Source organism: Pimephales promelas, chromosome 1 (genome assembly GCF_988280905.1).
Source record: "Pimephales promelas chromosome 1, fPimPro1.hap1.1, whole genome shotgun sequence".
Taxonomy (NCBI): Eukaryota; Metazoa; Chordata; class Actinopteri; order Cypriniformes; family Leuciscidae; genus Pimephales; species Pimephales promelas.
Genome location: NC_142769.1, coordinates 28,289,814 through 28,317,391, shown reverse-complemented (window position 1 = coordinate 28,317,391; position 27,578 = coordinate 28,289,814). Strand labels below are relative to the sequence as shown.

Below are 27,578 nucleotides of genomic sequence, written 5' to 3'. Positions count from 1 at the left end.
CAAAAATGGAGGCTCTATATAGCCATACATATTTTGTATTTTTAAGACTTTTCTAATCATGTCCATTTTTTTGTGTATTTATAAAACAAGTGCCATAAAAAGCACCAAGTTTCCTACCATTCTAATGAAACATGCATTGTAAAAAATTGAAATTATTACCAAAAAATATTGTGTGGCTAATTCTGACTCCCAGACCTGTTTATTTCCTTTTCAGCTGTTGTGTGGATGAGGTAGCAGCAGAACATGTAAGAGCAGACTGTATAGTGCATTATGGGCCATCTTGCCTCAGCCCATGCAGACGACTACCTCTTCTGCATGTGTTTGGGAAAAGACCTATAGATGTCCAGCAGTGTGTTGCAGCCTTTAAAGAGCTTTACCCTGACCGCCAAAGTCATGTGATCATACTGTATGATGTCACCTATTCACATGCTATAGGTAATTGTTACTGTTCAATCTATGCACACGGGTGTCCAATCCTACTGCTGGGGGCGAGTGGTGTGCAGAGTTGAGCTCCAATGTTCCCCAACACACCTGCCTTGAAGTCTCTCGGGCTGTATCCGAAATTGTAAAATTACATTTAATGGGTTTGACTGACAAGAAAGTTATTTGTACATCAGTTGTACACTCATTATTTCAGTGCATCATGAGATTAAATAATTGTATTTGATAATGTCTGCTATGGTTTCAGACATCAATACACCAATGGCTGTCCCATCAAATAGAGCTGCTTCAGGTGTGATTAATTTGGCTTGGAGCTAAACTCTGTAGGTTTGCGGCCCTGCAGGAGCAGGACACCTTTGATTTATACCATTGTGAATGTTGTGTGTTCATTTATATCGTCTGTCCTCAGGTGATCTCAGGACGCTTTTGAGTGATATCTACCCCAATGTTGCGGTATCTCTTCTAAAAACAGATCATTCCTGCAGTGCTGAACTGATAAAGGACAGCTGTGTGAACAGTGATCACTTGAATTCACAGGATGATGGAGTCATTTCCAAGTTTGGCAGACAGTTTAGTGTAAAAAAGGGGCAGAGTGTTGATGATTACAGTATGTTTTACATTGGCCAGGAGGGCCTGACTCTGACAAACTTCATGATGACCTGGAACCACTGTGCCTTCAGCTCATTCAATCCAGAAACGTGCACAGGACGAGTGGAATCGGTTAAAATCAACAAGGCCCTTATGAAACGCTATTATGCCATAGAGCGGGCTAAAGATGCCAGCGTGGTGGGCATTTTGGTGGGCACCCTGGGCGTCGCTAATTATCTGACCATCATAGAGCAGCTGAAAGACATAATTCACAAAGCAGGCAAGAAGAGCTATATGTTTGCTATGGGAAAGATCAATGTTCCCAAGCTCGCCAACTTCTTGGAAGTTGATGTGTACGTGCTGGTCGCCTGTCCAGAGAACTCTCTGCTGGATTCAAGTGAATTCTACAGACCCGTGGTGACTCCCTTTGAGATGGAGTTGGCTTGCAATAAGCAAAGAGAGTGGACTGGAGAATATATCACAGACTTCAGAGATTTACTGCCTGGTATGACATTGCATCATTTTAATAAATCATACTATAGAGCACTAGAAAAGCATTGTGTTATTGATAATGTGTTGCTTATTGGCTTTAAATGATGTCAGTATATGTGCCTGTCCACACGTAGTATTGTTCTGAGCATCTAATGAGAAACCTTTATTATAGATGGAAGCAGTCATGTGGTTTTCCCTGAACCAAACGAGTCTGTCATTGAGGAAGAGAGCACAGACGTCTCTCTTATCACTGGAGCCCTGCGAGCCTGTTCCACCGCCTCATCTGAGAAAATAAATGGTGCAGTCTCGTCTTCACTTGTGCCCAGGAATCAGACTCTCACTGTGGCCAATACTAACACTGCAGGTATTGAGTCTGACGCCATACTGAACTGTAGTTGCGGAAGTAATCTTATCACCTTTTTAATAAAACATTTGACTCATGCAAATGCAGAATATAATCAGGATCTTTTTGTTTTGCAGCATCATTTTTGGCTGGCCGTAGTTGGCAGGGACTGGAGCCCAAACTGGGGCAGACGCCTGTGTTGAAAGCTGTGGAGGGACGGAGAGGCATTGCAATCGCTTATGAGGAGGAAGGTGTGGATAATAAAGATGTTATAACATCTCCTCAAAAATCATAACACACACTTACTATTAGACTGTCGCAGGAAATCATCTGAGGACCATCTTCACACTCACAGCTCATGAATCACATCAGTGTTTTGAAGAGGATTTAATTGTCAGTAATAAAAACAATTTTGGAGACATGTTTTTAAGTCTTGATAATAGCAAGTGTTTCTTTTGCTGCTGTTCAAATATCATGGAAGGTACATTCATATTTGTTAAATATTAGAATGTAAAGAATGTATTGTGCTACTCTATGGTAGCAATCTATAGAACAATAAAGAAAAATGTAACTGATGTCAATGTGTTTTAATCTTGTCTTGTTTAAAATGATACATTAAAACAGAATAAAACCATTTTTTTTAATTAAACTATGATCTCAATGTATGATCTAGTCTGACATTCTATACAATCAAAGTGGGATGAGCATGAGAAAGCTCTGGCCTGAGTTTAACAAAATGTTTTTAAAAAATTCCCCCTTTAACAACTGTTTAAATTTAAGCATGCCAAATATGTGTAAAACAACACATTAGTTGCAACTATTGGTTGAACATTCATTTACATTTCGATCCCCATTAAGTGTTTTGACAAAGGTTGATGGGAATATGCCAATCTTTCCGTTGCATTGACCCTCAAGCCACTCATCATTTACTGAAAATGAAAGAAAAAAAACAGAAATTCATCTCAAGAATGCCTTAGTTCTTAGTCATACTCTATTTTATGTACATATTAGTGAAATACAAGTATCACAGTGTCAGTTCCTACCTTTTGAAAGAATTGTGATGATGTTTCCCTGTTTGAAACCCAGATCCTCTGGGGTAGTTGAGTCATAAGAGTAAAGCGCAACCACTTTCTCATGAGGCACAGTTTTACCCTTTCGGACAGCAGGTTTGGGAGGGGCCACAAAATAAATGTTTAGTTCCTGGCAAAGCTGTTTTATGTTGATATTACTATTTGTAAGGTATAATGTACACTCAGCTGTTATATGACTAAGCTATATTATGTGATCATTTAGTTGAGTCAAGTCTTTACCTCTGTCACTGAACACCACAGCGTAAGACGACCATCCTTCACACTATTCCACACAGCCTCCATTTCAGAGTCCTCAATAATCACCCTCTTATCCAAGCCTTCCTTGGTGTACCTGAAAGGTACATCGCAACCACATTTTATTTCTCCCTGAAATATGCTAATACAGTGCTGGGAATGTTATAACTATTATAGTTACCGTAAAATTAACGTTGACGCAGGCAACTTCAGTTTAGAGCTTATCATCTGAAGAATGACTCCATATGGCTGTCCAGGTGCAATGCTGATAGCAATGGTGAACTGAAAGTGTACTTTCACAATGCAGCCTGAGAATTCACTGGCATTGCTAGTCTGTGAGGAATATAGTCGAACTTGAGAAATAATTCTTACATCTAATAAAAGTTGGCTTTTTGATATACAATGGAAGCATTGTTTGATAGTTATGTCAGTTGATATCAGGTTACAGTTAATAGACTGTATGTACTGTAATGAAATACTGAACCTCTCCAACCACTGTTTTCAGGCCATCTGTTCCCACTGGTCTACTAGGTGCTGCTCTTCTTGGTGGAGCTGGTATATCATCATTTTCATTTACTGGTTCAATCTATAAGTTGTAGATGTTGGAAATGAAAAAAAAAAAAGTAATTTAGCTCAATTAAACGGGAGTAGCTTTTGAACATGGATCCCAACAACAACATTTAAGTGGTTTGAGTCATAAATCTATATACAGTTCACCTCTGTGCACCTGTATTTTGATATTATTACAAATTACCGTTTTGGAAAACTGCATGTTCAATCACAAGGCAATTACCTGTACTGGTTTTGATGTCATTGTAACAATATCCAATGGTTCAAGGAAATTATAAGGTACAAGACCTCGCTGGAAAATAACCAGAAAACAAAACAAAAAATTAAACACAAAATAGAGGATCATTCTCTCTGCTTATACACTCACTGGCCACTTAGGTACACATTGTTAGTGCCAAGTTGGGCTGCCTTAAATATTCATGATATAGATTCAACAAGGTGCTGGAAACATTCCTCAGAGATTTTGGTCTATCTTGTTATGACAGCATCATTCAGTTGCTGCAGATTTGTGGGCTGCACATCCATGATGCAAATCTCCTGTTCCACCACATCCCAAGGGTGCTCTAGAATTAGTGCTCTGACAAGGCGTGTTACCCTGTTGGATGTAGCCATCGGAGGATGGGTCACTCTGGTCATAAAGGGACCAATACTCAGCAACAATACTCAGTTCAGCTGTGGCATTTAAACAACGCCCAATTAGTACTAAGTGGCCCAAAGTGTACCAAGAAAACATCCCCCACACCATTACACCACCAACATGAACCGATGATACGAGGCAGGATGGATCCATGCTGTCATGTTGTTTAAGCCAAATTCTGACCCCGCAATCTGAATCAGACCAGACAGCTTTTTCCTGATCTCCAGTTTTGGTGAGCCTGTGTGAATTGTAGCCTCAGTTTTCTGTTATAAGCTGACAGGAGTGGGACCCGGTGTGATCTTCTACTGCTGCATCTGCTTCAAATTTCGACGTGTTGTGCGTTCAGATATGCTCTTCTGCAGACCTCGGTTGAACTAGTCCTTATTTGAATTACTGTTGAATTTCTATCAGCTTGAACCAGTCTGACCATTCTCCTCTGACATAAGCCATTTTCGCCCACAGAAATGCCGCTCACTGGATATTTATTTTTAGCCTACTCTCTGTAAAGCATAGAGATGGTTGTGCGTGAAAATCCCAGTAGATCAATTTTTGTACCATCTGGCACCAACAACCACACTACCCCCGACCGGTCACTTAAATCACCTTTCTTTCCCATTCTGATGCTCAGTTTTAAACAGTTTTAGCAAATCATACGTCTATTAATTGCTGCCTTGTGATTGACTGATTATATAGACCATTTCACAAGATGTAAACAACACTGGTCCAGAAGCACTTCCTGTTTCAGTTTTTTAACACTACATAAAAGCTGGGATAAAATACAACCAACAGAACATTTAAAACTGTATCAAAAAGTTAAACAAACATGTGAAAATACATGTGAAATAAAGAAAACAAGTTACAAACTGAAACAGGAAGTGCTTCTGGACCAGTGTTGTTTACATCTTGTGAAGCAGTTGACCTGGTGTACCTTATAAACTGGCCGGTGAGTGTAAGTTGATATTAGCATGCCACTGGAATGTTCTTTTGACATTGAACTTCAGCTCTCAGGTCTGTTCTCATTTACTGCCATGAGACTTAGACCTGAGTGCAAAAATGGAGGCTCTAGCCCCTTCCAGAGCTGAGATATCGAAACTCAAAAATTCGGCCCGAAAAAAAAAACGACAGTGGTACCCCTTACGTTTTTTTTTTGGGCGAAAAATTAAGTTTCTCCAATCTTCCCAAAACTCTGGATTCTGATAGAGGGCCATGAGACTTAGACCTGAGTGCAAAAATGGAGGCTCTAGCCCCTTCCAGAGATGAGATATCGAAACTCAAAAATTCGGCCCGAAAAAAAAAAACGACAGTGGTAGCCCTTACGTTTTTTTTTTTGGGCGAAAAATTAAGTTTCTCCAATCTTCCCAAAACTCTGGATTCTGATAGAGGGCCATGAGACTTAGACCTGAGTGCAAAAATGGAGGCTCTAGCCCCTTCCAGAGCTGAGATATCGAAACTCAAAAATTCGGCCCGAAAAAAAAACGACAGTGGTACCCCTTACGTTTTTTTTTTTTGGGCGAAAAATTAAGTTTCTCCAATCTTCCCAAAACTCTGGATTCTGATAGAGGGCCATGAGACTTAGACCTGAGTGCAAAAATGCAGGCTCTAGACCCTTCCAGAGCTGAGATATCAAAACTCAAAAATTCGGCCCGAAAAAAAAACGACAGTGGTACCCCTTACGTTTTTTTTTGGGCGAAAAATTAAGTTTCTCCAATCTTCCCAAAACTCTGGATTCTGATAGAGGGCCATGAGACTTAGACCTGAGTGCAAAAATGCAGGCTCTAGCCCCTTCCAGAGCTGAGATATCAAAACTCAAAAATTCGGCCCGAAAAAAAAAACGACAGTGGTACCCCTTACGTTTTTTTTTGGGCGAAAAATTAAGTTTCTCCAATCTTCCCAAAACTCTGGATTCTGATAGAGGGCCATGAGACTTAGACCTGAGTACAAAAATGGAGGCTCTAGCCCCTTCCAGAGCTGAGATATCGAAACTCAAAAATTCGGCCCGAAAAAAAACGACAGTGGTACCCCTTACGTTTTTTTTTTTGGGCGAAAAATTAAGTTTCTCCAATCTTCCCAAAACTCTGGATTCTGATAGAGGGCCATGAGACTTAGACCTGAGTGCAAAAATGGAGGCTCTAGCCCCTTCCAGAGCTGAGATATCGAAACTCAAAAATTCGGCCCGAAAAAAAAAACGACAGTGGTACCCCTTACGTTTTTTTTTTTTGGGCGAAAAATTAAGTTTCTCCAATCTTCCCAAAACTCTGGATTCTGATAGAGGGCCACGAGACTTAGACCTGAGTGCAAAAATGGAGGCTCTAGCCCCTTCCAGAGCTGAGATATCAAAACTCAAAAATTCGGCCCGAAAAAAAAACGACAGTGGTACCCATTACGTTTTTTTTTTTGGGCGAAAAATTAAGTTTCTCCAATCTTCCCAAAACTCTGGATTCTGATAGAGGGCCATGAGACTTAGACCTGAGTGCAAAAATGGAGGCTCTAGCCCCTTCCAGAGCTGAGATATCGAAACTCAAAAATTCGGCCCGAAAAAAAAACGACAGTGGTACCCCTTATGTTTTTTTTTTTGGGCGAAAAATTAAGTTTCTCCAATCTTCCCAAAACTCTGGATTCTGATAGAGGGCCATGAGACTTAGACCTGAGTGCAAAAATGGAGGCTCTAGCCCCTTCCAGAGCTGAGATATCGAAACTCAAAAATTCGGCCCGAAAAAAAAACGACAGTGGTACCCCTTACGTTTTTTTTTTTTGGGGCGAAAAATTAAGTTTCTCCAATCTTCCCAAAACTCTGGATTCTGATAGAGGGCCATGAGACTTAGACCTGAGTGCAAAAATTGAGGCTCTAGCCCCTTCCAGAGCTGAGATATCGAAACTCAAAAATTCGGCCCGAAGAAAAAACGACAGTGGTACCCCTTATGTTTTTTTTTTTGGGCGAAAAATTAAGTTTCTCCAATCTTCCCAAAACTCTGGATTCTGATAGAGGGCCATGAGACTTAGACCTGAGTGCAAAAATGGAGGCTCTAGCCCCTTCCAGAGATGAGATATCGAAACTCAAAAATTCGGCCCGAAAAAAAAACGACAGTGGTACCCCTTACGTTTTTTTTTTTTGGGCGAAAAATTAAGTTTCTCCAATCTTCCCAAAACTCTGGATTCTGATAGAGGGCCACGAGACTTAGACCTGAGTGCAAAAATGGAGGCTCTAGCCCCTTCCAGAGCTGAGATATCAAAACTCAAAAATTCGGCCCGAAAAAAAAAACGACAGTGGTACCCCTTACGTTTTTTTTTTGGGGCGAAAAATTAAGTTTCTCCAATCTTCCCAAAACTCTGGATTCTGATAGAGGGCCATGAGACTTAGACCTGAGTGCAAAAATGGAGGCTCTAGCCCCTTCCAGAGCTGAGATATCGAAACTCAAAAATTCGGCCCGAAAAAAAAACGACAGTGGTACCCCTTACGTTTTTTTTTTGGGCGAAAAATTAAGTTTCTCCAATCTTCCCAAAACTCTGGATTCTGATAGAGGGCCATGAGACTTAGACCTGAGTGCAAAAATGGAGGCTCTAGACCCTTCCAGAGCTGAGATATCGAAACTAAAAAATTCGGCCCGAAAAAAAAACGACAGTGGTACCCCTTACGTTTTTTTTTTTGGGGGCGAAAAATTAAGTTTCTCCAATCTTCCCAAAACTCTGGATTCTGATAGAGGGCCATGAGACTTAGACCTGAGTGCAAAAATGGAGGCTCTAGCCCCTTCAAGAGATGAGATATCGAAACTCAAAAATTCGGCCCGAAAAAAAAAACGACAGTGGTACCCCTTACGTTTTTTTTTTGGGCGAAAAATTAAGTTTCTCCAATCTTCCCAAAACTCTGGATTCTGATAGAGGGCCACGAGACTTAGACCTGAGTGCAAAAATGGAGGCTCTAGCCCCTTCCAGAGCTGAGATATCGAAACTCAAAAATTCGGCCTGAAAAAAAAACGACAGTGGTACCCCTTATGTATTTTTTTTTGGGCGAAAAATTAAGTTTCTCCAATCTTCCCAAAACTCTGGATTCTGATAGAGGGCCATGAGACTTAGACCTGAGTGCAAAAATGGAGGCTCTAGCCCCTTCCAGAGCTGAGATATCGAAACTCAAAAATTCGGCCCGAAAAAAAAACGACAGTGGTACCCCTTACGTTTTTTTTTTTGGGCGAAAAATTAAGTTTCTCCAATCTTCCCAAAACTCTGGATTCTGATAGAGGGCCATGAGACTTAGACCTGAGTGCAAAAATGGAGGCTCTAGCCCCTTTCAGAGCTGAGATATCGAAACTCAAGAATTCGGCCCGAAAAAAAAACGACAGTGGTACCCCTTACGTTTTTTTTTTTGGGGCGAAAAATTAAGTTTCTCCAATCTTCCCAAAACTCTGGATTCTGATAGAGGGCCATGAGACTTAGACCTGAGTGCAAAAATGGAGGCTCTAGCCCCTTCCAGAGCTGAGATATCGAAACTCAAAAATTCGGCCCGAAAAAAAAACGACAGTGGTACCCCTTACGTTTTTTTTTTGGGCGAAAAATTAAGTTTCTCCAATCTTCCCAAAACTCTGGATTCTGATAGAGGGCCACGAGACTTAGACCTGAGTGCAAAAATGGAGGCTCTAGCCCCTTCCAGAACTGAGATATCGAAACTCAAAAATTCGGCCCGAAAAAAAAACGACAGTGGTACCCCTTACGTTTTTTTTCTTTGGGGCGAAAAATTAAGTTTCTCCAATCTTCCCAAAACTCTGGATTCTGATAGAGGGCCATGAGACTTAGACCTGAGTGCAAAAATGGAGGCTCTAGCCCCTTCCAGAGCTGAGATATCGAAACTCAAAAATTCGGCCCGAAAAAAAAACGACAGTGGTACCCCTTACGTTTTTTTTCTTTGGGGCGAAAAATTAAGTTTCTCAAATCTTCCCAAAACTCTGGATTCTGATAGAGGGCCATGAGACTTAGACCTGAGTGCAAAAATGGAGGCTCTAGCCCCTTCAAGAGATGAGATATCGAAACTCAAAAATTCGGCCCGAAAAAAAAACGACAGTGGTACCCCTTACGTTTTTTTTTTGGGCGAAAAATTAAGTTTCTCCAATCTTCCCAAAACTCTGGATTCTGATAGAGGGCCACGAGACTTAGACCTGAGTGCAAAAATGGAGGCTCTAGCCCCTTCCAGAGCTGAGATATCAAAACTCAAAAATTCGGCCCGAAAAAAAAACGACAGTGGTACCCACTGCGTCAAAAGGTGTGTATACGGGAGAATTCGGACAATGAAAACGCCCGCGAAATGTGCTGTTTGGCAGGGATCTTTGGAACTTTGTTATGCGTACCTGTAAATGCCTGTAAAGGCCCGGAAACAGGAACTTGTCTGACCACATGCTGTTAGTTGATGGCTTGGCTTTTTAAATGCTAATTTGTTTTGGGACTGGCTCAAGTTTGCCCCTATTCCCCTGCCCCCCTCATTAGTATTCAGGAAAGGTGATAGGCTTTACATTGTGTCAATCTTCAACAAGTGTTACGGAGAGCAGAGTGGAGATGTTACTCCTTTACATAGGGACAATATGGCTATTAAATCTCTGAGTCCGAACGAAAACAGACTGGTGTATATGGCAAATGAAAGTTTGAAGAGGATATTTGAAAAGCTGGAGATGATGGACATGAGGTTGGATAAGATGGAGGCTGACATCAATGAGCTCAAAGAGGCAAAAGAGGAGCCTGCTTCAAAGAAATTAAAGAGAGCTGGGAATAATTCTGTTGCGGTAAGTTATTTTCTGACCATCACAGTGTCTGCTTAACTTTGTGTGCTTTATTTATAAATCTATTCGAATTGAGCCCTCATACTATGTTGGATTTTTACAGGAAGCTGTATGGAGATTGCACAATGGGGAAAACAACATACACAAATGACGCACAGACAAGGTATATCTTTAAAACTATGCTTTCATAACAGTCTTTTCTTCTAAATTATATTTTTAATCAAGCTTCTTTAATTACTGCTTCACAGTCTATCCTCCCCCCACAACCTCGAGGTCATAATCTTTTTAATGGCTGTACCAGACGTAGATCCTGCTGTTGTTAAAGGTAAGTCACAAGAGAATGTACCAAGGCAACAACTTTTTAACTGTATAGATTAGTTAGTTACAAATAAACATATTCTCCCCCTCTCTATCTCCATCTCTCTAGCATCCTGCAAGACATATTTTGAAACTGTTAGAAGGGGTTACAGGATGGCCCAAGATGAGAACAAAGACAAGATGGAGGACAGCAGGATCATTATGCTCATGAGACAAAGAAAAAGAAGAGTAAGTATAAATACATATAAATCTGAGTAAAACCCTCAGCCTGGGAGAGGCTCCCACCCCAACACATTTGATATTTTCAGTGGTTTAATTACTTTTTTCCCTCCCATTTTGCAGCTACTGAGCTGCAGGACTGGGGTTCTCCAGACAGAGGAAGATGCAGCTATCTGGAACCACATGTCTGAAGAGTAGGATGCCATATTGGATGGAAAGTCGGTGTGGGTTGTTCGGGTTATTATATTGTTTTGCATATATTATACACAGGCCTTATATATAATATGGGGTTATTTATTGTATGACTAATAGTAAAATGTATTCTGTGCTAATGTTTTTTTTATATATATAGAGTTTTGACTGTGTGTATATAAATATATATGCCATGTGCCCAGTGTCATTTACAAATAATAAAAATAACAAACTCAACTTTGTCTATCTGATTGTCTTGACATTATAACCATGAACACCAATGACAATGAATATTAATAATGAGTAATAATAAACCCAAATGGGGCCATAAACTGGACCAATAGTGTGGGGGTTTAGAGGAGGGACAAAGCATTGAGCACCCAATCCTATGTAAGATCTCTGACCAATTGAAGGAAGCCACTGCCTTGTGTCCCAAAGGTGTGAAATGCTAATGTTCCCTTGCATTGACCCCGACCTGGGGATTATTCACCATGGTAGCTGATGGCCCTAGTGGCTCCCTGCTGTGCTCCAAACTTGGTACATATCCAGGAGTTTTCGGGATTGTGTGACGGGACAGCAAACTCCCGTATACACACGTTTATTTGTGGAGTACACAGGAGTACTCAGGAGTTTTACATGCCCGATTACAGCTCTTTTCACGCAGTGACCCCATATGTTTTTTTTTTTGGGCGAAAAATTAAGTTTCTCCAATCTTCCCAAAACTCTGGATTCTGATAGAGGGCCATGAGACTTAGACCTGAGTGCAAAAATGGAGGCTCTAGCCCCTTTCAGAGCTGAGATATCGAAACTCAAGAATTCGGCCCGAAAAAAAAACGACAGTGGTACCCCTTACGTTTTTTTTTTTGGGGCGAAAAATTAAGTTTCTCCAATCTTCCCAAAACTCTGGATTCTGATAGAGGGCCATGAGACTTAGACCTGAGTGCAAAAATGGAGGCTCTAGCCCCTTCCAGAGCTGAGATATCGAAACTCAAAAATTCGGCCCGAAAAAAAAAAACGACAGTGGTACCCCTTACGTTTTTTTTTTGGGCGAAAAATTAAGTTTCTCCAATCTTCCCAAAACTCTGGATTCTGATAGAGGGCCATGAGACTTAGACCTGAGTGCAAAAATGGAGGCTCTAGCCCCTTCCAGAACTGAGATATCGAAACTCAAAAATTCGGCCCGAAAAAAAAAAACGACAGTGGTACCCCTTACGTTTTTTTTTTTCGGGTGAAAAATTAAGTTTCTCCAATCTTCCCATAACTCTGGATTCTGATAGAGGGCCACGAGACTTAGACCTGAGTGCAAAAATGGAGGCTCTAGCCCCTTCCAGAGCTGAGATATCGAAACTCAAAAATTCGGCCCGAAAAAAAAAACGACAGTGGTACCCCTTACGTTTTTTTTTTTGGGCGAAAAATTAAGTTTCTCCAATCTTCCCAAAACTCTGGATTCTGATAGAGGGCCATGAGACTTAGACCTGAGTGCAAAAATGGAGGTTCTAGCCCCTTCCAGAGCTGAGATATCGAAACTCAAAAATTCGGCCCGAAAAAAAAACGACAGTGGTACCCCTTACGTTTTTTTTTTTGGGCGAAAAATTAAGTTTCTCCAATCTTCCCAAAACTCTGGATTCTGATAGAGGGGCATGAGACTTAGACCTGAGTGCAAAAATGGAGGCTCTAGCCCCTTCCAGAGATGAGATATCGAAACTCAAAAATTCGGCCCGAAAAAAAACGACAGTGGTACCCCTTACGTTTTTTTTTTTGGGCGAAAAATTAAGTTTCTCCAATCTTCCCAAAACTCTGGATTCTGATAGAGGGCCATGAGTCTTAGACCTGAGTGCAAAAATGGAGGCTCTAGCCCCTTCCAGAGCTGAGATATCAAAACTCAAAAATTCGGCCCGAAAAAAAAAACGACAGTGGTACCCCTTACGTTTTTTTTTGGGGCGAAAAATTAAGTTTCTCCAATCTTCCCAAAAACTCTGGATTCTGATAGAGGGCCATGAGACTTAGACCTGAGTGCAAAAATGGAGGCTCTAGCCCCTTCCAGAGCTGAGATATCGAAACTCAAAAATTCGGCCCGAAAAAAAAACGACAGTGGTACCCCTTACGTTTTTTTTTTTGGTCGAAAAATTAAGTTTCTCCAATCTTCCCAAAACTCTGGATTCTGATAGAGGGCCATGAGACTTAGACCTGAGTGCAAAAATGGAGGCTCTAGACCCTTCCAGAGCTGAGATATCGAAACTCAAAAATTCGGCCCGAAAAAAAAACGACAGTGGTACCCCTTACGTTTTTTTTCTTTGGGGCGAAAAATTAAGTTTCTCCAATCTTCCCAAAACTCTGGATTCTGATAGAGGGCCATGAGACTTAGACCTGAGTGCAAAAATGGAGGCTCTAGCCCCTTCAAGAGATGAGATATCGAAACTCAAAAATTCGGCCCGAAAAAAAAAACGACAGTGGTACCCCTTACGTTTTTTTTTTGGGCGAAAAATTAAGTTTCTCCAATCTTCCCAAAACTCTGGATTCTGATAGAGGGCCACGAGGCTTAGACCTGAGTGCAAAAATGGAGGCTCTAGCCCCTTCCAGAGCTGAGATATCAAAACTCAAAAATTCGGCCCGAAAAAAAAAACGACAGTGGTACCCCTTACGTTTTTTTTTTTGGGCGAAAAATTAAGTTTCTCCAATCTTCCCAAAACTCTGGATTCTGATAGAGGGCCATGAGACTTAGACCTGAGTGCAAAAATGGAGGCTCTAGCCCCTTCCAGAGCTGAGATATCGAAACTCAAAAATTCGGCCCGAAAAAAAAACGACAGTGGTACCCCTTATGTTTTTTTTTTTGGGCGAAAAATTAAGTTTCTCCAATCTTCCCAAAACTCTGGATTCTGATAGAGGGCCATGAGACTTAGACCTGAGTGCAAAAATGGAGGCTCTAGCCCCTTCCAGAGCTGAGATATCGAAACTCAAAAATTCGGCCTGAAAAAAAAACGACAGTGGTACCCCTTATGTTTTTTTTTTTGGGCGAAAAATTAAGTTTCTCCAATCGTCCCAAAACTCTGGATTCTGATAGAGGGCCATGAGACTTAGACCTGAGTGCAAAAATGGAGGCTCTAGCCCCTTCCAGAGCTGAGATATCGAAACTCAAAAATTCGGCCCGAAAAAAAAACGACAGTGGTACCCCTTACGTTTTTTTTTTTGGGCGAAAAATTAAGTTTCTCCAATCTTCCCAAAACTCTGGATTCTGATAGAGGGCCATGAGACTTAGACCTGAGTGCAAAAATGGAGGCTCTAGCCCCTTTCAGAGCTGAGATATCGAAACTCAAGAATTCGGCCCGAAAAAAAAACGACAGTGGTACCCCTTACGTTTTTTTTTTTTGGGCGAAAAATTAAGTTTCTCCAATCTTCCCAAAACTCTGGATTCTGATAGAGGGCCATGAGACTTAGACCTGAGTGCAAAAATGGAGGCTCTAGCCCCTTCCAGAGCTGAGATATCGAAACTCAAAAATTCGGCCCGAAAAAAAAACGACAGTGGTACCCCTTACGTTTTTTTTTTTGGGCGAAAAATTAAGTTTCTCCAATCTTCCCAAAACTCTGGATTCTGATAGAGGGCCACGAGACTTAGACCTGAGTGCAAAAATGGAGGCTCTAGCCCCTTCCAGAACTGAGATATCGAAACTCAAAAATTCGGCCCGAAAAAAAAAAACGACAGTGGTACCCCTTACGTTTTTTTTTTCGGGTGAAAAATTAAGTTTCTCCAATCTTCCCATAACTCTGGATTCTGATAGAGGGCCATGAGACTTAGACCTGAGTGCAAAAATGGAGGCTCTAGCCCCTTCCAGAGCTGAGATATCGAAACTCAAAAATTCGGCCCGAAAAAAAAAACGACAGTGGTACCCCTTACGTTTTTTTTTTTGGGTGAAAAATTAAGTTTCTCCAATCTTCCCAAAACTCTGGATTCTGATAGAGGGCCATGAGACTTAGACCTGAGTGCAAAAATGGAGGCTCTAGCCCCTTCCAGAGCTGAGATATAGAAACTCAAAGATTCGGCCCGAAAAAAAAACGACAGTGGTACCCCTTACGTTTTTTTTTTTTTTGGGCGAAAAATTAAGTTTCTCCAATCTTCCCAAAACGCTGGATTCTGATAGAGGGCCATGAGACTTAGACCTGAGTGCAAAAATGGAGGCTCTAGCCCCTTCCAGAGCTGAGATATCGAAACTCAAAAATTCGGCCCGAAAAAAAAACGACAGTGGTACCCCTTATGTTTTTTTTTTTTGGGCGAAAAATTATGTTTCTCCAATCTTCCCAAAACTCTGGATTCTGATAGAGGGCCATGAGACTTAGACCTGAGTGCAAAAATGGAGGCTCTAGCCCCTTCAAGAGATGAGATATCGAAACTCAAAAATTCGGCCCGAAAAAAAAACGACAGTGGTACCCCTTACGTTTTTTTTTTGGGCGAAAAATTAAGTTTCTCCAATCTTCCCAAAACTCTGGATTCTGATAGAGGGCCACGAGACTTAGACCTGAGTGCAAAAATGGAGGCTCTAGCCCCTTCCAGAGCTGAGATATCAAAACTCAAAAATTCGGCCCGAAAAAAAAAACGACAGTGGTACCCCTTACGTTTTTTTTTTTGGGCGAAAAATTAAGTTTCTCCAATCTTCCCAAAACTCTGGATTCTGATAGAGGGCCATGAGACTTAGACCTGAGTGCAAAAATGGAGGCTCTAGCCCCTTCCAGAGCTGAGATATCGAAACTCAAAAATTCGGCCCGAAAAAAAAACGACAGTGGTACCCCTTATGTTTTTTTTTTTGGGCGAAAAATTAAGTTTCTCCAATCTTCCCAAAACTCTGGATTCTGATAGAGGGCCATGAGACTTAGACCTGAGTGCAAAAATGGAGGCTCTAGCCCCTTCCAGAGCTGAGATATCGAAACTCAAAACTTCGGCCCGAAAAAAAAACGACAGTGGTACCCCTTACGTTTTTTTTTTTTGGGCGAAAAATTAAGTTTCTCCAATCTTCCCAAAACTCTGGATTCTGATAGAGGGCCATGAGACTTAGACCTGAGTGCAAAAATTGAGGCTCTAGCCCCTTCCAGAGCTGAGATATCGAAACTCAAAAATTCGGCCCGAAAAAAAAACGACAGTGGTACCCCTTATGTTTTGTTTTTTGGGCGAAAAATTAAGTTTCTCCAATCTTCCCAAAACTCTGGATTCTGATAGAGGGCCATGAGACTTAGACCTGAGTGCAACAATTGAGGCTCTAGTCCCTTCCAGAGCTGAGATATCGAAACTCAAAAATTCGGCCCGAAAAAAAAACGACAGTGGTACCCCTTATGTTTTTTTTTTTGGGCGAAAAATTAAGTTTCTCCAATCTTCCCAAAACTCTGGATTCTGATAGAGGGCCATGAGACTTAGACCTGAGTGCAAAAATGGAGGCTCTAGCCCCTTTCAGAGCTGAGATATCGAAACTCAAAAATTCGGCCCGAAAAAAAAACGACAGTGGTACCCCTTACGTTTTTTTTCTTTGGGGCGAAAAATTAAGTTTCTCCAATCTTCCCAAAACTCTGGATTCTGATAGAGGGCCATGAGACTTAGACCTGAGTGCAAAAATGGAGGCTCTAGCCCCTTCCAGAGCTGAGATATCGAAACTCAAAAATTCGGCCCGAAAAAAAAACGACAGTGGTACCCCTTACGGTTTTTTTTTTGGGCGAAAAATTAAGTTTCTCCAATCTTCCCAAAACTCTGGATTCTGATAGAGGGCCATGAGACTTAGACCTGAGTGCAAAAATGGAGGCTCTAGCCCCTTCCAGAACTGAGATATCGAAACTCAAAAATTCGGCCCGAAAAAAAAAAACGACAGTGGTACCCCTTACGTTTTTTTTTTTCGGGTGAAAAATTACGTTTCTCCAATCTTCCCATAACTCTGGATTCTGATAGAGGGCCATGAGACTTAGACCTGAGTGCAAAAATTGAGTCTCTAGCCCCTTCCAGAACTGAGATATCGAAACTCAAAAATTCGGCCCGAAAAAAAAAAACGACAGTGGTACCCCTTACGTTTTTTTTTTCGGGTGAAAAATTAAGTTTCTCCAATCTTCCCATAACTCTGGATTCTGATAGAGGGCCACGAGACTTAGACCTGAGTGCAAAAATGGAGGCTCTAGCCCCTTCCAGAACTGAGATATCGAAACTCAAAGATTCGGCCCGAAAAAAAAACGACAGTGGTACCCCTTACGTTTTTTTTTTTCGGGTGAAAAATTAAGTTTCTCCAATCTTCCCATAACTCTGGATTCTGATAGAGGGCCATGAGACTTAGACCTGAGTGCAAAAATGGAGGCTCTAGCCCCTTCCAGAGCTGAGATATCGAAACTCAAAAATTCGGCCCGAAAAAAAAAACGACAGTGGTACCCCTTACGTTTTTTTTTTCGGGTGAAAAATTAAGTTTCTCCAATCTTCCCAAAACTCTGGATTCTGATAGAGGGCCATGAGACTTAGACCTGAGTGCAAAAATGGAGGCTCTAGCCCCTTCCAGAGCTGAGATATCGAAACTCAAAAATTCGGCCCGAAAAAAAAACGACAGTGGTACCCCTTACGTTTTTTTTTTTGGGCGAAAAATTACGTTTCTCCAATCTTCCCAAAACTCTGGATTCTGATAGAGGGCCATGAGACTTAGACCTGAGTGCAAAAATGGAGGCTCTAGCCCCTTTCAGAGCTGAGATATCGAAACTCAAAAATTCGGCCCGAAAAAAAAACGACAGTGGTACCCCTTACGTTTTTTTTCTTTGGGGCGAAAAATTAAGTTTCTCCAATCTTCCCAAAACTCTGGATTCTGATAGAGGGCCATGAGACTTAGACCTGAGTGCAAAAATTGAGGCTCTAGCCCCTTCCAGAGCTGAGATATCGAAACTCAAAAATTCGGCCCGAAAAAAAAACGACAGTGGTACCCCTTATGTTTTGTTTTTTGGGCGAAAAATTAAGTTTCTCCAATCTTCCCAAAACTCTGGATTCTGATAGAGGGCCATGAGACTTAGACCTGAGTGCAAAAATGGAGGCTCTAGCCCCTTCCAGAGCTGAGATATCGAAACTCAAAAATTCGGCCCGAAAAAAAAACGACAGTGGTACCCCTTACGTTTTTTTTTTGGGCGAAAAATTAAGTTTCTCCAATCTTCCCAAAACTCTGGATTCTGATAGAGGGCCATGAGACTTAGACCTGAGTGCAAAAATGGAGGCTCTAGCCCCTTTCAGAGCTGAGATATCGAAACTCAAAAATTCGGCCCGAAAAAAAAACGACAGTGGTACCCCTTACGTTTTTTTTCTTTGGGGCGAAAAATTAAGTTTCTCCAATCTTCCCAAAACTCTGGATTCTGATAGAGGGCCATGAGACTTAGACCTGAGTGCAAAAATGGAGGCTCTAGCCCCTTTCAGAGCTGAGATATCGAAACTCAAAAATTCGGCCCGAAAAAAAAACGACAGTGGTACCCCTTACGTTTTTTTTCTTTGGGGCGAAAAATTAAGTTTCTCCAATCTTCCCAAAACTCTGGATTCTGATAGAGGGCCATGAGACTTAGACCTGAGTGCAAAAATTGAGGCTCTAGCCCCTTCCAGAGCTGAGATATCGAAACTCAAAAATTCGGCCCGAAAAAAAAACGACAGTGGTACCCCTTATGTTTTGTTTTTTGGGCGAAAAATTAAGTTTCTCCAATCTTCCCAAAACTCTGGATTCTGATAGAGGGCCATGAGACTTAGACCTGAGTGCAAAAATGGAGGCTCTAGCCCCTTCCAGAGCTGAGATATCGAAACTCAAAAATTCGGCCCGAAAAAAAAACGACAGTGGTACCCCTTACGTTTTTTTTTTGGGCGAAAAATTAAGTTTCTCCAATCTTCCCAAAACTCTGGATTCTGATAGAGGGCCATGAGACTTAGACCTGAGTGCAAAAATGGAGGCTCTAGCCCCTTTCAGAGCTGAGATATCGAAACTCAAAAATTCGGCCCGAAAAAAAAACGACAGTGGTACCCCTTACGTTTTTTTTCTTTGGGGCGAAAAATTAAGTTTCTCCAATCTTCCCAAAACTCTGGATTCTGATAGAGGGCCATGAGACTTAGACCTGAGTGCAAAAATGGAGGCTCTAGCCCCTTCCAGAGCTGAGATATCGAAACTCCAAAATTCGGCCCGAAAAAAAAACGACAGTGGTACCCCTTACGTTTTTTTTTTTGGGCGAAAAATTAAGTTTCTCCAATCTTCCCAAAACTCTGGATTCTGATAGAGGGCCATGAGACTTAGACCTGAGTGCAAAAATTGAGGCTCTAGCCCCTTCCAGAACTGAGATATCGAAACTCAAAAATTCGGCCCGAAAAAAAAAAACGACAGTGGTACCCCTTACGTTTTTTTTTTCGGGTGAAAAATTAAGTTTCTCCAATCTTCCCATAACTCTGGATTCTGATAGAGGGCCACGAGACTTAGACCTGAGTGCAAAAATGGAGGCTCTAGCCCCTTCCAGAACTGAGATATCGAAACTCAAAGATTCGGCCCGAAAAAAAAACGACAGTGGTACCCCTTACGTTTTTTTTTTTCGGGTGAAAAATTAAGTTTCTCCAATCTTCCCATAACTCTGGATTCTGATAGAGGGCCATGAGACTTAGACCTGAGTGCAAAAATGGAGGCTCTAGCCCCTTCCAGAGCTGAGATATCGAAACTCAAAAATTCGGCCCGAAAAAAAAAACGACAGTGGTACCCCTTACGTTTTTTTTTTTCGGGTGAAAAATTAAGTTTCTCCAATCTTCCCAAAACTCTGGATTCTGATAGAGGGCCATGAGACTTAGACCTGAGTGCAAAAATGGAGGCTCTAGCCCCTTCCAGAGCTGAGATATCGAAACTCAAAAATTCGGCCCGAAAAAAAAACGACAGTGGTACCCCTTACGTTTTTTTTTTTGGGCGAAAAATTACGTTTCTCCAATCTTCCCAAAACTCTGGATTCTGATAGAGGGCCATGAGACTTAGACCTGAGTGCAAAAATGGAGGCTCTAGCCCCTTTCAGAGCTGAGATATCGAAACTCAAAAATTCGGCCCGAAAAAAAAACGACAGTGGTACCCCTTACGTTTTTTTTCTTTGGGGCGAAAAATTAAGTTTCTCCAATCTTCCCAAAACTCTGGATTCTGATAGAGGGCCATGAGACTTAGACCTGAGTGCAAAAATGGAGGCTCTAGCCCCTTCCAGAGCTGAGATATCGAAACTCAAAAATTCGGCCCGAAAAAAAAACGACAGTGGTACCCCTTACGGTTTTTTTTTTGGGCGAAAAATTAAGTTTCTCCAATCTTCCCAAAACTCTGGATTCTGATAGAGGGCCATGAGACTTAGACCTGAGTGCAAAAATGGAGGCTCTAGCCCCTTCCAGAACTGAGATATCGAAACTCAAAAATTCGGCCCGAAAAAAAAAACGACAGTGGTACCCCTTACGTTTTTTTTTTTCGGGTGAAAAATTAAGTTTCTCCAATCTTCCCATAACTCTGGATTCTGATAGAGGGCCATGAGACTTAGACCTGAGTGCAAAAATTGAGGCTCTAGCCCCTTCCAGAACTGAGATATCGAAACTCAAAAATTCGGCCCGAAAAAAAAAAACGACAGTGGTACCCCTTACGTTTTTTTTTTTCGGGTGAAAAATTAAGTTTCTCCAATCTTCCCATAACTCTGGATTCTGATAGAGGGCCACGAGACTTAGACCTGAGTGCAAAAATGGAGGCTCTAGCCCCTTCCAGAACTGAGATATCGAAACTCAAAGATTCGGCCCGAAAAAAAAACGACAGTGGTACCCCTTACGTTTTTTTTTTTCGGGTGAAAAATTAAGTTTCTCCAATCTTCCCATAACTCTGGATTCTGATAGAGGGCCATGAGACTTAGACCTGAGTGCAAAAATGGAGGCTCTAGCCCCTTCCAGAGCTGAGATATCGAAACTCAAAAATTCGGCCCGAAAAAAAAAAACGACAGTGGTACCCCTTACGTTTTTTTTTTTCGGGTGAAAAATTAAGTTTCTCCAATCTTCCCAAAACTCTGGATTCTGATAGAGGGCCATGAGACTTAGACCTGAGTGCAAAAATGGAGGCTCTAGCCCCTTCCAGAGCTGAGATATCGAAACTCAAAAATTCTGCCCGAAAAAAAACGACAGTGGTACCCCTTACGTTTTTTTTTTTGGGCGAAAAATTAAGTTTCTCCAATCTTCCCAAAACTCTGGATTCTGATAGAGGGCCATGAGACTTAGACCTGAGTGCAAAAATTGAGGCTCTAGCCCCTTCCAGAGCTGAGATATCGAAACTCAAAAATTCGGCCCGAAAAAAACGACAGTGGTACCCCTTACGTTTTTTTTTGGGCGAAAAATTAAGTATCTCCAATCTTCCCAAAACTCTGGATTCTGATAGAGGGCCATGAGACTTAGACCTGAGTGCAAAAATGGAGGCTCTAGCCCCTTCCAGAGCTGAGATATCGAAACTCAAAAATACGGCCCGAAAAAAAAAACGACAGTGGTACCCCTTACGTTTTTTTTTTTGGGGCGAAAAATTAAGTTTCTCCAATCTTCCCAAAGCTCTGGATTCTGATAGAGGGCCATGAGACTTAGACCTGAGTGCAAAAATGGAGGCTCTAGCCCCTTCCAGAGCTGAGATATCGAAACTCAAAAATTCGGCCCGAAAAAAAAAACGACAGTGGTACCCCTTACAGTTTTTTTTTTTGGGCGAAAAATTAAGTTTCTCCAATCTTCCCAAAACTCTGGATTCTGATAGAGGGCCATGAGACTTAGACCTGAGTGCAAAAATGGAGGCTCTAGCCCCTTCCAGAGCTGAGATATCGTTTCTCCAGTCTTCCCAAAGCTCTGGATTCTGATAGAGGGCCATGAGACTTAGACCTGAGTGCAAAAATGGAGGCTCTAGCCCCTTCCAGAGCTGAGATATCGAAACTCAAAAATTCGACACGAAAAAAAAAACGACAGTGGTACCCCTTACGTTTTTTTTTTTGGGGGGCGAAAAATTAAGTTTCTCCAATCTTCCCAAAACTCTGGATTCTGATAGAGGGCCATGAGCAGAGCCGGCTGCAGAAACAAACCAATGGACGGGCATTTAATATTGTAGGGGGGGCCTAATTATGACATCCAATACATTTTTCTATAGGACAAAAAACAACTATTACGCCGATTTCAAGTACCAGGCGTAATTTGCGGGTGGGATATGTCCCCACCGTCGATATTGTACCCACCACTTTTGAAACATTCCGGCACGAATGTACCAATACAAATAAACAAAACATCTTCAGTTAACTAGCAGAGCATTCGTTTCGTTCGTTTTTTAAATAAGAGACGATCTAGCGCTGAAATGTGTTTTTAAAATCAACTGTTCAAATTAATGCTCGTTGCCGCTGGCGCGGATAGGCTAATGTGTTTTTTTTTTCTGGCTTGCGCACAGTCTTCACTCGGACGCGCAATCCGTTGTGGAGAGACTCTATTCATTACGGTGAAATTAAAACACAAAATGTTCTGAAGATGTTTTACCTATGCCTGATATACAACCACTGATAAACATAATCAGTTTTGATGGAAAAAAAAAATGTTATTAGGACGGATTAGAACCCAGAATCTCTGGCACGCTTGGCAAAAGTTCTACCCCTGGACCATTATTTACATTCACGTTTAATACAAATATAAAGGCGTAATTGAATGACCACATAAACCTAAATCAATAACTATTTAAATCGATTAAAGGATATCGTAATGTTATTGTACATATCTGTTTTATGATTTAGCATTGTGTCAGGGCTGGTGCAACTTAAGAAGAGTAATAAAAATAACTGGCCCACTCATGTTCTTAATACAGCTGAAGTCGACGTTTTTGGGAGTGGAATCTCCGCATGAGTTATTCAATACATTATTTTTAAAATAAATTTCTTTTTAAAATTTATTAATTGCAAATTGCATGGAGAGGGGGGCACAGGCGCTCGGTAGACGGGCCCGGCCCCCTAAGGCCCGCCCATAGCGCCGGGTATGCTGCACTCTATGATAATTTACCAAAAATGTACCTTCTCATTGAAAACAACAAATGCCCAGTTGTCTGCTCCTTTCTGAAGAACAAAGACAATGTTTCCAGGCAACACAGCCAGCTCTTCTTTGGTCTCAGGAACAAACTCATAGAGAACAGTGTGTGGCACACCTTCAAATACCCTGTTGAATATGACATTTACATTTACTGATAGTTTTGAATAGTTCATCCAAAAATTACAATTCTGCCACTGACTTCAATAGTATATATTTCAAGTCAACGACTACTGTCAAATGTTTGGTTACTTACATTCTTCAAAATATCTATTGTGATTTGCAGAGTTATGCAGACACATGATATACACAAAACAAAATGATACAATAACTCCCCAAACTGCATATAGCTTATGTTTAAGTTGTAGAGAGTTTGAGGTTTATATGCATTAAATATTGTTCTTCATTTTAAACATGACCTTGAATTATTTTTACCTTAGTACTTCTGGGACTTTTGGTGTGGAAGGAACATTGTCAACCTACGTAAACAATACACAATTTATGTGGTCATTAAAATTGGTTAAGCATTAACATATATTCACACCTCTCTCAGTTATTCTATACTACTGTTAACATCACTACTTACTTGAGGCTGAAGTGGAGCAAAACCAGAAAACTGATCTGCAGGTACAATAGAAGATACAACCTATGAAAAGAAAAACAATAGTCTTAATCAGTTTTGTCAAGTTTAATGGCCAAATAGGAAAGGGGTCGTTTCAGTAAGTGGACAAAGGTTTTAGTGATTGCACGCTGTATTAATTTGATAATAATGGGTACCTTGGCTTTTCCAAGATAGTCTTTTTTCTCCAGCTCTGCCACATAGTGCTTATTGGGTTTGAATAGCAGCCCTACTCGAATCTCTACCAGAGGGAAGAGCTTCTGCTTCTGGAAAGATGAAATCACAATGTGTAGACTTAGTTTAAAACAATGCATCAAGACAACCACAGCATACAATTCACGCTGGGTTGCGCTATATCAGCGTAATATAACTGTTTTTAATTTTGTTCTTACCTTTTAAGGTTATCCTGATGCAACAGTTTTAAAATATGTCATTTTAAATGCTTTATATTAAAATGCTTATGAAGAATAACACATGCACACTGATGAAGCATGACTTCATCTGTCTTTTTTGAATTTTGTCCTTCCTGAAACTTACACAACTTCCTACAAATCCTATAACCACCGATTATGCAACAAATTATGCAATTCAACCCAATTTTAGTTAAAACTGCAATATGTTACAAAAGAACAACAGCACACATGAGCGCACACTTTAGATTTGAGATAAACTTCATGACTATAATTAAAAAAAACATCCAATGTGGGTGGCAACTTTATACGGCTACATTTCTGTCAGTAATTTTCAAATCATGTTTAAAATTCTACTGATAATTAAGTGGATGACTTTAGCAGACAGACCAGTATGGCATCCAGAGCGTGGTCAATATGGCTGAATTTGGCATCTGCCCTCAGGCTCAGAGCAGTAAGAAGATTTTCTTGAGCTTTTTCCCATTTTCCCAACTGAGCCTGTACCAGCCCTATGTTGTGCAGCACCTAAATGTTACATGGGACAAAACAGCAGCATCAGAGAATGAACTGAGAGCTTGTTGGTTCGACTTTTGCTTTAGCATTATGGGGGAAAGCTTTGCCAATGATAAAGTCATGCTAAATACAGTACATGTTAAATAATGAATCAAGTGCATCACTAATAAATCATGAGTCATTCACATCACATCTATTATGTGTATAAAATCGAAAAAGGTGAAAAACAAGATTCTATGCAAATTGTTAAATGCATGGCACAACTCTTGCCTTACCTCACAAGCATACAGTTTATGTCTCAACCCCAGAGGTTTGTAATCTATTAGTTGATTTCCTCTTAATTGCTTAAACGCCTGTTGGAAATCTAGAAGAGACTCTTCAAACCTGTAGATACAATTATGAAGATGAAGAAGTGGCAAAAGAGAAACAGAATGTGCTGGGTTGTCCCTTATGCAAAAGAAAATATATTTTCTTATAGGCTATATTAATGATCAGTGTATTACATTTTTTAATGTATATTGAAAATATAATGAATAATACATTGTGTTAATATATCACAATATATACAAAAAATATATGAGGAATTGCCATATATTGAAATTGGTGACAACATATTTACATATATATATCGCAATGTATGTAATTTTATATTCATTAATATCATTCTTTAATATATACTGTAGATACATGAGATAAAATGTGGTCCTGTGTGTTTAAATATATAGCCTATTGTCACGATTTGGTCTTGTCTCTGTCACATTTTGGTTTGTTCATGTCATGTTCCATGTCTGTCATGTGTCCCTGTTTGTCATGTGATCCTGCCATGTGTCTTGTCATTGGTTAATTGTCAGTTCACAGGTGTCACTTGGTACTCAATTGTGAGGAAAATATATATTGTGATATCTATGTATTATTTATATTTATTTATAGTAGCCTACATAAAGCACCAATCTAATTTTCCACCTACCATGTTGCCATGACATTAACAATTGAAGAGTTCAGATGCAAAAGCCTCTAAATGCCATTTGAAATTTTCTTCTTTAATGATAATTTTTAGCAAACTTGTATATTTAAGTTCAGTAATTTCACTTAAATAACAATTAATAGGTAATTATCATTGCCATTTAAGTGAAATTACTGAACTTAACTATACAAGTTTCATAAAAATCATCATTAAAGAAGAAAATTTCAAATGGCATTTAGAGGCTTTTGCATCTGAACTCTTCAATTAGACATCCAATTGTCCAGAAAACCTAAACTTTTAATTTGTTTTCAATGAACACTTATTTTATTAAATATTACATCACACATATTTTCATATGAAATGTGTAACTATTCAAACAATAAATTGAGATAATTTATGTTCAGCTTTATGACAAAACAAGTGTTAACTGTTGAAAGATAAATTAATTGAATGTTTAAATAAAGCTATTACTGTACATGTAAAAACCTGTAGTGCAGATTTTGTCTTTACCGCTATTATATATATATATATATATATATATATATATATATATATATATATATATATATATAGCCATGCAAGGCCATGGTATATATTGAAAAATATAAGCACTAGTTTTCCATTTATGTAAATGTATTGAATATATTCCACAATATTTTCCTATATTTCTTAATGTGTCATGAAGAGATGGTAATTGCCTTACCTTTCCTTTTTGTAGAATGCAACTCCTCTCTGAAAAAAGGCCACCGCCAGGTGTTCATCTTTGCCAATACTTCCATCAAATGCCTTAAGATGTATGACAGAAATAAAAGTTCCCCGTAAAGAGTGAAACCACTTTTACTTCCCTTTTTACAGCCACATTTTTTTAAAGTAGTAAAAAAAAACATCTTCAAATCAATTTAAAGAACATATCCTAAAAAGTAGTATAAAACACTTAATCTGCCCAGTAACTGTACCTTTTCAGCTTCATCCAGCTCATGGTTGTTCAAATAAAGACAGCCAATGTTGAAGGCAATCTTGGAGTTTTTCTCCTCAATGTTGAGGAATATCCTGAGAGCAGAGTCTGGGTCTCTTTGCTCCACACAAGCCACGGCCTCGTCCCACTGACGGAGGGTGCTTACAAATGACATGTTCCCTCAGAAGACTTAACAATGAACAAATTAATGGTGTACTTCTCTATTGTGAGCCCAGTAGAGGGAATCTAAAAGTTATCTTAGAGAACAAGCCCATCCCCTCTGAGAGAGAGGAAGTGATCAGCTTTACGTCACTTGCTTTTTATTTGTTTCCTCACTTGCCATTTGAGTTCACTTTTTTCGGTGTTAGTGAGGCATACTAATTAATAAGTTAATCTAACCAAAGGTAGCAGGCTCTTATTTTGTTAAGCTTTTAAGAGTGAGGCATGTTTTGTCTCTACACCAAGAGTGTTGTGGTGTCATGGTACAATGATTGTATCAGATGGTAATATGATGACACATTCACATGCCACTAAATGATGTGCTTTGGTATTTAGATGGTATTCCAACGCTTATAAAAATATCTAACAACAGTATGTCCGAAAAATCAGGGTCATTATTATAGACAGACAGATATTATTGAATACTCTGTTATGGATATTCCTAAAAAGGAATACATGACCCAAAATTAATACTGCTGGTTTAGATAATGGCTCAATCCAACAGCATTTGGGATAAAGCATTTACATGACATACTGGAATATGGCCATTACTTATATTGATCATATATCATTGTGGGGTACGATATTAAAGGGTAATTCCACCTGTGGAGACATGAAATGTATTGCAAGTGGGTCATATATGTAGTAGAATAGTATCATAAATTTATAATTTGGGTCCTTCTTGGCCTATAAAAGGCGGAAAATTACTTTTTTAGTGCTCGTGGATTGTAGACCACAATCCCCATAGTGCATTGCAATGCTCAGTTCCACAGGCCGCTCCCACTACTCTGCTCATCAATGTAGACTAGAGTTGAACTCCACTCTACGCTACTGCCTGGAAATCATTTCACACAATGAAATCAGATAATGCGCGCTAATATAATATGCCGACGTAAGAGCGTCAAGGCAGCGCCTGCGCCATCAGTCATTGGATTGTTGTGATTTTATATGGCATTCTCATC

At 40.2% G+C, this 27,578-nt stretch overlaps 3 protein-coding genes across 5 annotated transcripts; 2 read left to right on the top strand and 1 right to left on the bottom strand.

The window, feature by feature from the left end:
* LOC148998442 (2-(3-amino-3-carboxypropyl)histidine synthase subunit 2-like) lies at positions 1-2,440 on the top strand. Its single transcript, XM_089129378.1, has 4 exons — positions 1-435; positions 851-1,534; positions 1,694-1,885; positions 2,002-2,440. The coding sequence occupies exons 1-4, from the start codon at positions 132-134 to the stop codon at positions 2,157-2,159; spliced, it is 1,338 nt and encodes a 445-aa protein (XP_088985504.1). The 5' UTR covers positions 1-131; the 3' UTR covers positions 2,160-2,440.
* On the bottom strand, positions 2,433-27,567 carry ncf2 (neutrophil cytosolic factor 2). 3 transcript variants are annotated; one of them, XM_089129375.1, is made up of 14 exons: positions 26,399-27,564; positions 26,146-26,228; positions 24,754-24,862; positions 24,356-24,490; positions 23,714-23,821; positions 23,523-23,582; positions 23,372-23,415; positions 22,924-23,065; positions 3,983-4,051; positions 3,656-3,775; positions 3,371-3,522; positions 3,175-3,286; positions 2,908-3,016; positions 2,433-2,793 (listed from the first exon to the last, which is right to left on the bottom strand). In XM_089129375.1, the coding sequence occupies exons 1-14, from the start codon at positions 26,570-26,572 to the stop codon at positions 2,672-2,674; spliced, it is 1,539 nt and encodes a 512-aa protein (XP_088985501.1). In that variant the 5' UTR covers positions 26,573-27,564; the 3' UTR covers positions 2,433-2,671. The 3 variants fall into 3 exon arrangements, with proteins under 3 accessions (XP_088985501.1, XP_088985500.1, XP_088985502.1); XM_089129374.1 differs by having other exon boundaries at positions 3,674-3,775; positions 26,399-26,589; XM_089129376.1 differs by lacking the exon at positions 3,983-4,051 and having other exon boundaries at positions 26,399-27,567.
* On the top strand, positions 9,624-11,540 carry LOC120482016 (uncharacterized). Its single transcript, XM_089129380.1, has 5 exons — positions 9,624-10,158; positions 10,259-10,318; positions 10,404-10,480; positions 10,583-10,701; positions 10,816-11,540. Exons 2-5 carry the CDS (start codon positions 10,281-10,283, stop codon positions 10,888-10,890), a joined length of 309 nt encoding a protein of 102 aa, XP_088985506.1. The 5' UTR covers positions 9,624-10,158; positions 10,259-10,280; the 3' UTR covers positions 10,891-11,540.
* Positions 27,568-27,578: the final 11 nt, after the last annotated feature.

Coding starts and splice junctions, on each gene's coding strand:
- ncf2 (XM_089129375.1), bottom strand. CDS start 26,572: ATGTCATTTGTAAGCACCCTCCGTCAGTGGGACGAGGCCGTGGCTTGT. Junction 23,416..23,522: donor TTGCTCCACTTCAGCCTCAA/GTAAGTAGTGAT, acceptor TTGTTTACGTAG/GTTGACAATGTTCCTTCCAC. Junction 3,287..3,370: donor GCGTCAACGTTAATTTTACG/GTAACTATAATA, acceptor TGTACCTTTCAG/GTACACCAAGGAAGGCTTGG.
- LOC148998442 (XM_089129378.1), top strand. CDS start 132: ATGCATTGTAAAAAATTGAAATTATTACCAAAAAATATTGTGTGGCTA. Junction 1,535..1,693: donor CTTCAGAGATTTACTGCCTG/GTATGACATTGC, acceptor CCTTTATTATAG/ATGGAAGCAGTCATGTGGTT. Junction 1,886..2,001: donor GGCCAATACTAACACTGCAG/GTATTGAGTCTG, acceptor TTTGTTTTGCAG/CATCATTTTTGGCTGGCCGT.
- LOC120482016 (XM_089129380.1), top strand. CDS start 10,281: ATGGGGAAAACAACATACACAAATGACGCACAGACAAG. Junction 10,319..10,403: donor ACAAATGACGCACAGACAAG/GTATATCTTTAA, acceptor ACTGCTTCACAG/TCTATCCTCCCCCCACAACC. Junction 10,481..10,582: donor AGATCCTGCTGTTGTTAAAG/GTAAGTCACAAG, acceptor CCATCTCTCTAG/CATCCTGCAAGACATATTTT.